Here is a 15,943-nt window from a genome sequence, read left to right as displayed (position 1 = left end):
AAACCGGCACCGTCGAGGTCGCGTCGCTGACTGGCACCGCACATCCGCAGTCAACTTAAGATGACAGCGGATCGAAACCCTTGGAACATTTGGGACTCGAAGTCCCGAATGCCGTCGCGGCCTCAACCCGAGCCGGAGGCACCGCCTGGACACCCCTCGCCGCCTGCAAGCGACCGGGCCACCGCCAGCTGCGCGCCGAATCGGCAACCATGCCAGTACGCGAGCCGATGGCTTCGCCTCTCAGTTAACATAGGAATGCAGGTTTAGAATCCCTAGCCAAGAGCACAAGACGATGATGGATCACGATGGTGGATCGGACTCGTCCAAATCGGTCCAACTAGGAGTTTTGGGCTGGGCCAATCGATCGAAATAAGAAAAGGGAGAAGAAAGATGGGCCGGCTAGAAACAATATGAAGTAGCGAAATAGAAAAGAAAAAGGGCATGGAGAAAATTCATAAATTAAACCTTGCGGTTTCCGAAAATTACGCAAATCCTGAAATTTTGCGTATAACCCAAGGACTTTGCAGAAAATCCTCAAAGTACTTTTCCTTGAAGAAAAGTACCTCTAGAATTTGAATTTAGCATCTGTTTAGCAATTATGCAATATTTATTATATATTATTGTTACTATTTAAATTGCCTGTTATGCGTTTAAATTCTGTAATTTTCATATAATAATATAGAAAATATTGGAAAATTTGCAGCAACCCTATTTAGCAACACGATGCAACTTTGCTAGTAGTAATAATTATGTCATTTGAATAGGAATATGGCTGGCATCACGAACAAGGAGTTCACTGAGCCGAGTGCAGATGGCCGCAAATATCTCACTTGGACATCGGATGTCCAGATTGTACTTGGAGCGAAAAGCTCCGCGCTGCTATTGGCGTAGGAACAAGTATTGCAATGGTTCCCATGAGGATGAGAGTGATCATGCACTTCATTTTCTCTACCACCATCTCTCCTCATTTTGAAGGATGAGTATATGGCAATGACCAGCACTAAGGATCTATGGGACGCACTGTAGGAGCGTTTTAAACGTCTTAAGTACACCATCAAGCCTCTTGCAAAGCAAGGATGGGTTCGGCTGCATTTATGTGATGACAAACATGTCAGAGAGTACAGCTCCGCGCTGCACCGTATTTGCACAATTCTGTATCTTTGTGGGAAAGAGATCACAGAAGAGGAGAAAATTAAGAAGGCTCTCTCCATTTTTCACCCGAATGTGGCAGAATCCGCATGCAATCACCGTTAATCAAAATACAAGAAGTATTTTGAACTGATTGATGTGTTGCAGCTTCATAAAGTTCATCATGAAGTCATAAAGAAGAACTTCTTATCCCAACCGCAAGGGAAGAGCAGTGGACTAGAAGTCAATCACAGCTTTTTCAAAGCACGCAAGATTTCAAAGAACGCAAGAACCGCAATAAGAAGCAAGGGAAGGGGGGAAGGAAAGTGGTGGCAAACAAGGTCAAGCCTGGTGATGATAATGGCAAGACAATGAAAGAAGTCAAGCCGTATGGTGAGCAGAACCATAATCTACAACGCACCAAAGCATGTTGTGAAAATATACCAGAAGAAAAAGAAGGAGCAGCTAGAAGCACACCTCACCATTGCAGTGAGGATGAAAGTGGACAAAGTATTCGCAACAGAAAGAGAAGCATCTCACATTGAAGTTGATGATGCTTCCACACTAGCAGTAAAAGACTTCATATAATACAGAGACCCCCTACTTTGCTCTCCTTCACTATCATAGAAGATGTTATGAAGGATGAAGCAGAAAAGAAAGTCATTGAAGAAAAAGTGGCAGAATATTTCGTAGACTCTATCTATAATTAGAGTAGTTAGCCATTTATCTAGTTGCTGGATTTATAAGGATTGAATGAATGAATGAAAGCTCAAGAAGAGTAAGCTTAGCTGCAAACAATATTTTTCGGTATAGAATATATGTGGCGTCCAAATGGAGGAAGTGTGTTTTGTGGATAGTAGAACCATAAACATCATCTTAAGAGAAAATGTGTATTTTTCAATCTATCGAAAATAGCTTTGGAAAGGTGATGATTGTCACTGGTAGTGATAAATACATAATAGGTTCTGAAAGAATCATAGTCATACTACATATGTGAACTATTTTGCACATCGAAAAAGCATTGTTGTACCCTGAATCTACAAGAAATCTCTTATGTTTTATATATATTCGCGCTAATGGTTTTCAGGTAGAAACTAGTGAAGAAGATGGTAGTTAGCACCTACTCATCACTAAGCGCGATAGTGAAGTGAGAATATTAGAAAAATTTCTCTCCATGAGTAGTGCCTTATACTACACTCACATTAAAGCACCTAAAATATTCATTTATAATGCAGAATTATTCTCCTTATGATATGATAGATTAGGTCACCATAATCTTAGAATGATGAGAAACAAAGTAATGGCATCAATATGAAAAAATATTTGAATCATGAAGATTTTGTATGTCTTGCATGTGCTACCGGAAAATTAATTATAAGACTGTCTACCTTAAGGGTATAAGATCAAATCCCTATATTCCTGGATAGAATCTAGTGGGATATTTGTGGTCATATTCAGCCATTTTCTGACTTGTTTTGGGACTTTATGGTATTGATAGACGCATCCTTGAAGTGGTCGCATATATGTCTATTATCTACCCGCAATCACACAGTTGCAAAGTTGATCTTGCAGGTCATACAAAGTAGGAATAATTTTCGGATCATCGCATGAAATCTATTAGAATGGACAACGCTGAAGAATTTACTTTTACAACGTTCGATGATTATTGCAATGGTATGAGAATTAAAGTTGAACATTCTATACCGTATGTCCACACTCAAAATGGACTAGCCGAAGCGCTGATTAAAAGAATAAAATTTATGGTTAGACTTTTATTGCAGCCCTGTAATTTGCATGCTACATGTTAGGAACATGGAGTCTTACATGCGGTAACTCTCATTTATTATAGACCATCCTCCTATAACATATATTTAACTGTGCAACTAGTTCAAGGGGCAAATCCAAAAATTTCCCATTTACGTAAACCTAGATGCATAGTTTATAGCTAATATCGCCACCACAGTGAGCCGCTATAGGACCTTTCATACAGGCATGCTTCGCCGACTGCATATTTGACGAAAATAATTTTCCGCCATTAAGGGGAGGAAATATACCCTTGGATGAAGAATGTCTGGAAATTATTTGGCAGGCCGAAGGAATTGCGGCACATGATCCTCGCACTAGTGAAGCAAATGATGAAGTATAGAAAATTATCGTTTTGTCGAAATTAGCAAACGATCTAACTGATTATTTTTGTGATTTGAAGAGCATGACTAAGTCACATGTGCCTGCCCGCAATACATCGGAGATGGTGGAAGTAAAAAAGGAAGGTACCTCTCATCTTGTCCTAGGAGCTCCAAAAAATAAATAAATGCAAAGAAATTCGGTTCCTCAAGTCCCAAATAGCCGGAGACGTCTGACGAAAATGAAAAATGAGAGCTTACCACAGCCGATCACAGAAATGCCCCAAAGGACAAGAATGGGAGCCAGTTGAGACCTGACGATGGTATGGAACCTTAGGAAGTAGGAATACTAGGTTTGAATCTTTCCACGCTGAAAACTAAAGGGTCTTGCTCTAACAATAAGAATTAATAAAGAAGCACCTAGAAGTGCACTGAAAGAAATTATAAAGAGAAAAATGAAGAAGCATCTGAAAGTACATCCCATAATGAAATAGCAACGAACTATATGAATTCAGCGGAATACTGGAATAGAGCAACCACAATAGTCGATATATATTTCGTAAATAAATTTGCCATAGTCACAGATCATGACCTTAAGCCTACATTGCTCACTGAATGAAGAATGAGCTCATATTGGGAATACTAGTAGAAGACAATAACAACTGAACTATTGTTTATGAATAAAAGAGAGATTTTTAGGCTAGTATGTCGCACATCTCCCCACATCAAACTATTATGATATAGTGGGTTTTTGTTCGTAAGATGAATGGGAGGAATGAAATTGTGAGGTATAAAACATGACTAGTGGTATAAGGTTTCACTCAATGACCATGCATTGATTATGAAGAAACATATTCCTCAGTGATGGGTAGCATTTACTTTAGATATTTGAAAATGAAATTGATAGATGTTGTGGTCGTATGAGAGTCTTGATTCGGATATTTGTATGAAGGTACATAAAGGAATATCATTGTCGAATCAGGATAGAAGAAATAGACACCTTTATAGCGTATAAATTGAAGGAGTCACTATATGGTTAAAATAGTCAGATCCTAGGATGGACTTTTGCATATGTAGATGATTTGAATATCATCGGTATAAAAGAAAAAAAATAGAAGAAGCATGCTTGTACTTGAAGTATGAATTTGAAATGAAAGATTTAGACTTGCAGTTAGAGCATGTGATAGATAAAATTTTAATATATCAGTCAAACTATACTCAGAAGACGTTAGAGCTGTTTAATTTTGAAAAAAATATATTTTTCAGTCAAACCTCTATGATGAAAAGATCATTGTGTCTAATTTATTTGAAATAATCACTTTTAGTATGGAAGGTCTGCCCAAATAGATCCATAATTAGCTGCAACGAACTCAGACTAACATATAAAAAAAAATACGTGTATGCATCGGGCAGCAAAAGCTCTCGCGTTTCTCAACGCTTGTAATTGCAGCCCCCCGAGGCAGAAACTGTTTGTTTACAAGCTCGAGGCCCCTGCACAGCTGCGACCTATCCTTCGTCTCCTCTCGATTCTCGATAGCTAGCTAGCTCACGTCACAACGCAAGAAGCCTCGAGCATCCATTCCATCAAGATGAACTTTTGATACTCCCGACTATTAAAGCTGTGTTGGGTTATTAGAATGATACTGAATAGAAGATATCTATCTATATTTTTTAATGTTTAGTTGGAAAGCTACTGCATAGGAGCATCCAACTTTTAGAAATATTTTTCAAATATGATAGATGAATTGATCCATTCATTTTAATCGAATGAGACCATCCACTAATTAATTATAATCATTTGTAAAATAATTAGTGATAATTAATATGTTGTATTGTTAATTAATATTTATTATTAAAATATTATAGTTGTTAAGTGCTAGCGTGTTTATTGGTGTAATATTGATGTGTTAATGAGAGTACAATTAGTGATAATTAGCATATTTTATTATTAATTAGTAATTATTATGATAAGATTAGCATTGATAAATGTTAGCATGTTAATTAGTGTATGATTAACTATTAATTTAGTTACTTTAACAAAAAGAAAACTGACTCTTACTTTCCATCCAACTAAATAGACCATATAGATACATATATTTTAGAAAATAGGAAAAGACATATCCCATCATGCTTTCCTTCCAACCACACCCACCTTAATCATTCTGATTTTCAAAAAACTATGCTAGGAGATCGAGTAACTCTTCCACAATCAAGACTGAAGATGAAAGAAGGAAAAGTGAGAGTGACAAGGCAGGGTCTCATTTCACCCAAGATTCGTAGGAGTAGTCAGCACAGTCCATCCAAATAGGAGTATGAACTCACACCAACACTGCCGACGGAGTCGAGACGCGACACACAAAGAAGTCGTGCTCGTACTACATTGATCAGGAGCCGGCCGGTCCATGCGCTGCGTCTGTCGGGTTGGCGCGCGGCGCCGGAGTGCATGCATGCGTTTCCATGCACGCTCCCTTGTCTCCCGCCTCCTGCTGCTGCCAACTGCGAGCTAACCCTTGAGACCGGGACGCTGTCTCCTACTCTCCTGTCTCGTGCAGCTCCAGCCATGGCTGTGTCGACACTGCATGCACTGCTCCCCTTCTCCGTGTCTCCTCCCCCTGTCCAACCCTGCTGCCTTGTTTAGTGCTCGCTCTCGCTAGCTTGCTGCCTTGATTAGCGCGAGCTGATCTGATTAGTTAAGCCGCGAGCGCCGTGCGCTAATCATCACGGCCACACCTTCTTGCCTGCCTGCATCCCTGCGTCCGTGACCATCGCAGTCACAGCAGGACGAGCCGTACCGTACGACGGTCGGACAGGCCAGCTTTGCCTCTTTCTTGTAACTCGTGTCGTATAGAGTTCTTACTTATTTAAAAAAATTTAAAAAAATTATTGAAAATAATTTTATGATTGAAAGTGATTCTTTATTAATTCTTAGAATAAATTATATGGATGAAGTGATTCTATGCGAAAAGTAAATTAAGGAAAATTATTTTTTAGCTCTCTAGCTTATATTTAATTTCAGAGAATCACTCCCACAGATTCTACTTAGAAAACTAAAAACTAATATTTAACAGAGCTTCTTTAATTTTAACCGGAAACTACTTTGAAAGCTATATTAAACAAGCTCTATATATAAAATATATATATATATATATATATGCATGTTTGGATGCTTTGCAGAAAACAAGTTGACCTTCGCTGCTAGCCGCCATGCATGTAGATTAGTTTCAGGTTCAGGTTACAGTCCTACTCAGCGAGCTACCTGCTGAGGGACCTGTGATCCTCACTTGTGAATGTACCCCGGGCCTGCTGTCAGCCTAGGGAAAAAAACTAACACACTTTCGCATGCTTGCCCAAACGAGGTAAATTGACGCAGCTCAACATTAACTGGCACAATGAACATCTGTAGTATGCAGTGATAACCAACAGTAGATAGAGAATCTCCAAGTCATGCTAATTTAAGGGATTCGATAGAGATACAGTGCAGAATAATCCAAGGATGCCTAAGACACGCTAGCACAAACTGTAACTACACTCTCAGACAAAGGGTGTTACAAAACCGAAGGAAGGGGTGGTACAAGTGAAACTAACGTCGAACAGCTACAGCAAATGCAGTTAGACTCTCCTGCCTGAAATAGAATTCAACCTGGTGGAATTGCAGGCACATCTTTTACAAGTCAGGAAGAAATGAGCCAAGGCGTGGATATTCCACCGCGGGGGCAGCAGACTGAGAACTCCATTCCCGGTCAGTGTAATTCCCTCTGGCAGGGCTTCAGGTTCACGATCCAGAGGCAGTGACCTTCAGATCACCTGAAGGCGTCGTAGATGCCTCGGCCATTGGCTGGGCAGGGGATGCCCAGCTCTGGTCTGCACTGTATGGTGAGGTTACAATGTTCGTTGTTCTCTGGGCCGCGGAGCTGTGCAGCCCTTGCTCAGTGCTGTGGGTCTCCGCACTAGAGATCGGAACAGCTTGAGCGGTCTGGGCAAGGGCGGGTGCTGTGTTCACCCTCGGCTTCTTGTTCTTCTGCTCCAGCTGATAGCTTGGCAGGAAGCTTCCAACAACAATCTAGCAAACAGATTCAACTGTCACTTAAATTTTGCACAAGATATAAATAAGGCAGAGCATCAAGGGCTTAATGTGCAATGAATACATTGCACATGTACAATGGATAGACAAATGCTACTCTAGTTATCAGTATCAGATGGAATAATTCAATTTGTCAGACCAAGCACCGCATGCAGTCCAATGCTACTCTAGTTATCAGTATAAGATGGAATAATTCAATTTGTCAGACCAAGCACCGCATGCAGTCCAGTAGTAAAGTTGAATTTATAGGCAATCAGTTATCTGCATGGGGAAGCAAACGCACCTGAACAGGACTTGCTGCCACCAGAAGGCCGGCAACTCCACCACCCACTACACGCCCATCTGGGCTGGCAAGAGACACACTCATCCCACCTGATCGACTTCTTGTTCCGCTATTTTCAGTAGGCATAAAGGATCCAGACAAGGACAGCAACTCAAAGCGTCCCTACAACCAAAATAGGACATCGGTTGGGGTTAAAAGGACCAGTCAGAATCCTTTGTATCCACACATCCATATGAAACCATGCCCACGGTAAGGTATTCTGTGTGTCAAGCCATGAAGGAAGTAAAAGAGTTCTACATGGCTAACCTCATAAGTCAATGTGCCACCAGAGGAATCGGGCTGACGAAGTGTAACGTTTGATATCACACCATTTGCAGAGAGAATACAAATAGCTCGTGGTCCTTGTTGGAGAAATGATATAACCTTCGTTGTCACATCCTGACTCAACAGAGAAAATACAAATCACTCTTTCACAAAAAGATATAGATCACTTCAATGAAAGGAATGGTATAACTGTAGCTATGCGAGGAGCAGTACAGGTGCAGTGATTACAAGGGCAAAAATAAAGGCAGGGGATCCATTTCAGTCTTTCATTGAATTGGACATCGATGCCAAATATGACGTATTCACCTCTGTTTATCCAATTGAATAAATGTGAAGCAACAGAGAAATGAGAGCATTATGAGATTATAACTTGCTTTGGTACATCTTGTAAAAGCAAAGCATACAAAATTCAACGTGCAGCATAACCTTTGATCTGTGAGCTCATAACATTACTTATGTAAGCTATCTCAAGTTACATATACTGTCAGGTCAGAATTCAGAAATACTCAAAGTGAAAATCACTGAATGAGATCAAGCCTAAACAGCCAGTTGTACACATCAAAGATAGCATCTAGATCCATACCTCACCAGGAGCAACAGTAATTATATGCGGAGTGAAATTTGCACCAGCAGAACATGCCACCGTGTCACCTGCCAACACATGGTATGGTTAAGAAAATGACGGCAAATTATTACAAAACAAACTGAAAGATCAATAGGAAACTACCGAACGAAAGGATTGCCAATTTGCCAGAAAGGACAATTACAATACTATGATACTCATAAACATCAAAAAATCAGGTTTGCGACATTTACACAACTATGATACTTATCCCCGTCAGGAAATCAGGTTTGCACACCATAACGGGAAAGATGAACATCTCAAGCTACACCGTTCCATCATCAAAATATGATGCGTCACTCATTCCTGAAACTACAGTACCCACAGGTGCTTCATGAGTTACTCATTCTTGAAACTACAGTATCCCAGAAATGCTTCATGACCATCGTATTCTAGTACTCCATGCACTCACCATACTTGGTCAGTCCAACCATACTAGTATATTTCCCCACCTGCCTTGCAAACCGGATATGTCTGAACAATATCCATCATTGTCGCCCTCACCATACCACGGTGACTCAACAGACAGGGATGACGAGAGGCATCACAAGGTACAACCTAACAGGGAGGATCTTCGCATGATTTACCTCCATATTAGGTTCCAGAATTAGTAACCACCAGCACCACCATGGCACCCCCACAACGGCAGAACCCCACCACAGAATAACAAGAAGCCTTGAGAGCAACCAACAAAATTGGGGGAGGGTTAAGGATATGCCTCCATCTGGCCCCTACTTGCTCCCCGAGCCACGAATCTTGGAACACACCAACCAGCCTGAGCCTGAGGTCCCTGACCATCTGAACTATCTGATCATGCAACACGGGCTGCTGCGTAGAGCGGAGGAGACAAGTAATATTCAGATAAGAGAGGGGCAGACAAAGACAGTGTCATGACAAGGAGCGAGCGGTGACACCGAAAGCCAATCACTACTCCTGCCATTGGCCCCTCTCCAGCCGCTCATCCATTCTCTAATCGCTTGATTTTTCTCAAGCGAACTAGCTAGAAGAGAAAAGCGAGAGAGAGATCCAACCTTTTTCTCTGGAGCAATATATGGATGAACAAAGTCAAAATCCAATTTTTATGGGTTAAGTTAGTCTAGAAAAAAAATGGGAGAGAAAAGATGTGAGCTTGCGTGAGCGAGAGATGGAGTACCCAGCGAGTCGAAGTGGAAGCCGAACTGCTGGTGGTGGTGCTGGTTATGGTTGCCCGCGACGGCCGCGGCTGCGAAGTCGAAAGACCGGCCCCTCCCGCGCTTCATGGCGGCGCCCACCGCCGCCGCCGGCGTGTACGTCCCCGCCGCCACGGCGGCCGACATCGGCGCCGACGCCGAGATCGGCATCGCGTTCAGCGGGCGGATCAGGCTCCCGTCCGGCCCGTACTTCCTCGGCCTCCCCCTCTTCTTCGCCACCTTCATCAACACCGGCGCCAACGCCAGCGCACCCCCTCCCGCCGCCGCCACCGTCGCCGTCCCCGTAGGCGGCGACACCAGCACACCGCTGGAGCTACCCTTCTCCGCTGAAGGCGCCGTAGCTGGCGCCGGCGACTGGAAGCTCACCGTCACCTCCGGCGGCGCCGTACCTGCCGCTGCGGCCATAGGCGCAGGCGCAGCACTCGCTTCTCCCGACTTGGCCTCCATGCACGCAGCACCTCGCACGCGTCCACTCCCTCTTAGTTCTAGGGCTGGCGTCACGAGCTCTCGCCATTGGAGCTCTCACACACAAGCCCCATCTCCCACCACCTCCTCCCTCCTTAAGCGCCCCCCTCAAAAATACAAAAAAAATTACACCAAAAATCCCCCAAAAAATAAACTCAAAAACACGCAAAAATCAACAAATATTCCTCCGAAAAATTCCCCGGACGAAAAAAAAATCCAAACTTGCAGCTTGAGGAGGCGAGGAAGGCCAGAAACCAAGTGAGCGAGGAGAGAGCAAAAAGGGGACGGAAATAGGGGCGAAATAAAAAGCCAAAACAAAAGGCAAAAAAGGAGGGGGGCGATGTAAATTACCCAATTAAAAAAGAAATAAAATAGATTATCGGGGATATTAAATTAATGCGGCGCCCCGTAAAGAAATGGGGGCGAAATTGTCGCGGTTTAAGCGGGGGTGGATACAAAAGCGGGGCCCCATTTTTTTAATGCGGAAATCGAAATTGCCCGTTGCTTGCCGCCGTGAACGAGGGGGTAAAACCGGAAGCGGAAAAGCCTTGGCTTTACGCGCTTAAATAAGGGTTGTTAAGACTTAAGAGGGCGTGGTTTTGGGGTCAATTTGCGGTTCTGCCACTGAGGGTGCTTGACTGGTCGTCGGCTTGTTGCCTGATGCCGGAGCTGCTAGCTTCCGGCGAGCCGGCTAGGGGCGGATGTGCACATGATACCAATTAAAATTTCGTTTTCATATTATGTAACATTCATGTGAGTATTTTTAACAGAGTAGTTATCTTATTTTATATATGTCGATGGTCAAAACAAATTATTTCTTGTCTCTTAAGAGAGAATCCAAAGGGCACATTATTTTAATAGTTTGTCGTCTATTTCCTCGGCACGCCTCTCCCACACCATCCTCCAAAGTCCGTTTGCCCATGTTGGTACTCCTGCCAGCTTACGGGAGGGGTGTCGCCCCTGTTCCTCTTTCTTCTCCCTGAGCATATCTCCAAGCTACGCTGCCATAGGTAGGGGCACCCTTCCTCTCCCACTCGATCGCGTCCTACTCCGTAGGCCAGAGCCACCGAGCGCGACACCCCGCCCACGCTGCACCCAAACGCCCCTACTCTCCTAAAATTTTGGCTCTGTTAGCCAGGTTTTACCGGATTTTGACCAGTTTTGATTGGATTTTGACCAGATTTGATCGGATTTTGACCGCTCGTCGGTAACGAATGACGATGAGGTCTAGCCGAGGAGCAGTACTATGGTGACTAGCGCGTCGAGGGAAACCCGTTTTGGGTGGTGGTGGCGACATGCATGCTGTAAGGTAGGCCGATGGCAATAATGGTGGTGACAGCTATCAGGTGCACAACAGCAGCTCGATCCAGAGGGAGATAGAAGGGAATGGGCTGGTGTAAGGTTCCTAGGGTAGTGGTGAAGATCATCGTGGGCTCGATTAGGGCGGAGGCAGCTCGAGAAGGTGGGTCGACGTGGAGGTTGGTGAGGGAAGCTTGGTGGTCAGCGAGGAAGAAGAAAGGGGGTGCGAGCGGTAGAGCTTGGTCGGTGAGGCGCGTCGAGGAGGTGGTGGACGAGCTCATGGCATAGCTCGTCGGGATCTCGGTGGCAAATGGTGAGGAGGGGAGTCGGGGTGGCTCGACGGCGCTGCTCGACTGCTGCCCTACTCTGGCTAGGACGGGAAGGAGAGGACGAGAGAGAAAGAGAGAATGACATATGGATTCGAAAATATATTATCAGTTATAAAATACTATTAAAAAATAAGAGAGAGAATATAGATGGTGAAATACAGATATATTGTTAGAGTGGTGAAGTAATATAGAAGAGAAAATTGTATAGATAACAATTTATATGAGAATATGGATAGTGTATTATAAATATTTTATTAGAGTTACTCTGACAACTTCTAGATCACTCTGACAACTTCTAGATCAATAAATAAGCCTCTGAACCTTTAGCAGACTAGCTCGAGACACCCGATATTTTGTTCTGAATCCACCGTTAGAACCGACGAGTTAAACATATCAAAGCGAATGGTGACACGTAGGACACTTTGAACTCTCCCTCTATTTCTCTTTTGGTTCGGCAAAGCTTTTTCGTTTTGTCCAACCAGGTCCTACTTTTTTCTAAGACCAGTTTCCCTCTAGAAATCCATAAATGGTAGTAGTATATATATTAGTACTCTCAAGTCTCAATTGGGTATGTACTAGTTTTGGTGGCGCTATGGAATTTATTTTTGAGCTATACGGCATACTTTCTTTTTTTTTCATGTGAAATTACACCTTATTTCAATTCAAATATAGTTTCTCCTTAGAAAGTATAGGTAATTTAAAAGAAACGTTCAAATTCGATGCTTAGAATAAAGAAAATGCATCTATTACTAGATAAAAAAAAACATTTGTGCGACATAGCCATTTCTCTTCACCAAACATTTCTACTTTTGACATGAAACAAAAAATAAAGAACACACGACAACTTGATGTACTAGGGATCCACAGATGCAATATGAATGGAATATCTATGGTAGCTGAACCACCACCTTTTTATTTGTAACATCTCAGTTTTTAGTCAAAATTTGTTTTCCAAAAATCTTTACAAAAGAAATCAGTTCAAATCATTTTTAAATATATTGCAAAAACCTTCCTCATTTCTCTTCTCCTTAGGCCCAATCTAGCAAGCCCACTACATCTCTCTTTTTTTTCTCTCTTCGGCCCACGACCCAACTCCCCTCCGGTCCACTCATTTTTCCTTTCTACCGCGGTTTGCGCACGCGTTAGCCGGGCACACTCATCTCGTTCTTCTTCCTCTTGCACACGCTCACATCGAGCCACTGCCACTGGACTCCGCCGCCAAGCCAACCGTCACCCACCACCCGCCAACCACCACCATTTGATTAACTCCATCGTCGTCGCCCTGTACCGCAACCAAAGTCGCCGTTCACACCACCCGGCTTCGCCGCTCCTCTCTCGTGGTCGCCGCGCACCGCATCCTAAGCCCAGAAACACCACCGGCTCAGCACACGCACAAAGAAATAGAGCATCACCTCGGAGGCAGGTGTGCAACGGGATACTATAGAGCAGGTGCAAACTTAGCGACCCTGTTGAAGGCTTAGTTAAAGGTCAGGAACCCCTGGTTAGCTCCCTTAGGTAGCTAGTGAGATGATGCTTTGGTGGGTAATGACTTTGTTGAGTCGCACTACCATGACGGTGGTATGTTGCCAAACTCAGTTTGTGAGTAAAGTGTACCACTCTGCAGATATAAAACTATTTGAATAGTTGTGTCCACGGTTATAGACGAACTATGGTTCAATCACAACAACTAGCTTGGATCGTGTGTGTTTTTCTTGGTGTGTGAGTGGGCAAGGTATGCCCATTTTTGGAAAATAGCTCCGGCCATGTGCCGTGAGTTGCCGTGGATGGGGTGTCCAGCAACATTAAAATTTGAGCCCTGGTGACCTTTCACCATGACCGAAACCCCCCCCCCCCCCTCATTTGAGAATATTGATATGATGCCTTCACAAAGCCACTTAAAGAAAAATACACAATTGCATGTGTAAACTTAATATTTTCGCAAAGATTAACCTTATAGTTTATTCCTTACCGATAGCACATGCATATATTTATACCCTTGCCGTAGGGCAGGGTTGGGACTTGCTAAGTACATTTGTACTCACCATTGCTTGTGCTTTCAGAGGACGATCCGAACTTCACCAAAGCAGACGGTGAGGCTGACTGAAAGTGCATCTAGGCACGCTTTGTGGGTTTTGATGATTGACGATAAACGATTAAGGGACTAATATATTTAATGAGTATTTGAATAGGCAAAAATCTCGATGATAGAAGCTAAACGACATTGGCGATCCCTAAAATAAAGAAAGAAGACAGTGCATAGTTATTCCTATAGTTATAGCATTTTACTTTAATTTGAGTATAGAAATATCATACTATTAAGAGAGATGCAACGTTGAAAGCTTTGTCATGATCTTAATGTTCAAAGTCAATCCTTAGAATGAGAGACACAATCCACAACATAGACACTTGTTTTTAAAACGTTTTGTTGATATCAGAAGTTCCAATAGATCATAGCAGAAGTTACGATATATGTTGAAGTGTCCAGCGTGTTAAAATTTTGAGTGCTCGGGAAGTTCTTTGTTGAATCGAAAGTTCCGATGTTTTGGATCGAAAGTTCCGATGTTGATCGGAGTGTCCGGCATATTAAAATTTTGAGCGCTCAGGAAGTTCTCTATTGAATCGGAAGTTCTGATGTATTTGGTCGAAAGTTTTGATGTGTGTATATTTCCAGTTTTGGTTTGGGTAGAGTAAGGCGTAGCCGTTACTTTGAATAGATCAGAAGTTACGATCTTAAGGTTGAAAGTTCTGATATGGGCTGAAAAGGTACATAATGGCTAGTTTTTTGAGGATACCCTATAAATACCCTTTTACCTTACCCTCTTCGAACTGTTGCTGCCTTGACAAGAAAATAGCTCTCTAGAGCACTAAAGTTACGATCTTAAGGTTGAAAGTTCTGATGTGAAGGCTAGATTCCTCCTTCAAAAGGAAAGAAATACCAAGTAGAACCGATGAGTGCTTTGTGTAACCTCATGAGAAAAAAGTTGAAAGAGACCCAGCTCAAGTGCGACCGAGCCCATCAACGGAGACGTAGGATCCCCTCAATGATCCAAACTTCGGGAACAAATTTGTTGTGTCTCCCTCTTTGGTTATTTCTTATCTCTTGCGCAATTTCGAGCAATTCGTTTACTATCTTGAGTTAGACTTTGTGCTTGCTAGTTTTACTTCAAATTGAATAGCATCATATCATGTTGCATCAAGCATTTCATAGTTTAACTTATTGTTGCTCATAAAGCTAGCTAAGTTCATTTCTCAAGCATATCGGAAGTTCCGATCACATACATCAGAACTTCTGATTTAAGTCAGAACATTCGATATTTATATCAGAATATCCGATATCTATTTTTGCTGGGCTATTCTGTTATAATATTTGAAAAAATGCCTATTCTCTCCCCTCTAGGCCGTATCTTGATCCTTCACTGACGAGTAAGTCTCGGTCTCGTTCGCACCTGAGTTGCATGTGAAGTGGTGTGTCTTCACGTTGTTCCTACTGTGTTATCTGATAACGTAGATTCTATTGATCGCAGGAATTATTTATGTATTTTTAGTATGGTGGATCTTTCTTACCACTACTCGTGTTGTATGACTATGATATCATCTGTTATAGGACTCTTATTTACCAGTGATTGGTCTAGAGACCGGTATACTAATTGTTTTAAGCATAGAGGTAACCTAGGACGCTTCATTATTCTTTTCAGAAATTATAAACCTACATTTATATATACACTCTTTTGTACAGGACAAACTTTAGAAAATAAAATAAAAAGGCATGTGCCGAACTCCCCACTAGAGAAGAAAAAAGCTGACGCCTAAACAAAACAACTGAATTGGTAGCTATAGATATAGATATAAACAAATACTCATTACTCTTAAAAAACTTATCATCCTTATCCCGCAGCAGCTCCGGACCAAACAGATATAAACAAATGGGATCGAGTACTACAAAACATAAGCCTAAAACAATATAGAAATTCAACCATTGCTTACAACTGGTATATGTACAGGAGGAAACTAACGGCAAAAAAACAAGTGGCTTTTCTCTGGGCTTCTTGTTTTGTTTTTCCTCCCTTGTGGAGTGCGTGCATAGCTGTAGGAGTGGCAT

The 15,943-nt window shown here is 42.5% G+C and overlaps 1 protein-coding gene across 1 annotated transcript; it reads right to left on the bottom strand.

Annotated features, from left to right (window-relative positions):
* Positions 1–6,676: 6,676 nt before the first annotated feature.
* LOC133896284 (AT-hook motif nuclear-localized protein 1-like) lies at positions 6,677–10,736 on the bottom strand. The gene is made up of 5 exons (XM_062336859.1): positions 9,715–10,736; positions 8,523–8,590; positions 7,922–8,053; positions 7,616–7,777; positions 6,677–7,311 (listed from the first exon to the last, which is right to left on the bottom strand). Exons 1-5 carry the CDS (start codon positions 10,196–10,198, stop codon positions 7,024–7,026), a joined length of 1,134 nt encoding a protein of 377 aa, XP_062192843.1. The 5' UTR covers positions 10,199–10,736; the 3' UTR covers positions 6,677–7,023.
* Between the last annotated feature and the right edge of the window lie 5,207 nt (positions 10,737–15,943).

The sequence above is a fragment of the Phragmites australis genome, chromosome 16 (genome assembly GCF_958298935.1).
Source record: "Phragmites australis chromosome 16, lpPhrAust1.1, whole genome shotgun sequence".
Lineage (NCBI taxonomy): Eukaryota > Viridiplantae > Streptophyta > Magnoliopsida > Poales > Poaceae > Phragmites > Phragmites australis.
This window is presented reverse-complemented; position numbering and strand designations above follow the sequence as displayed.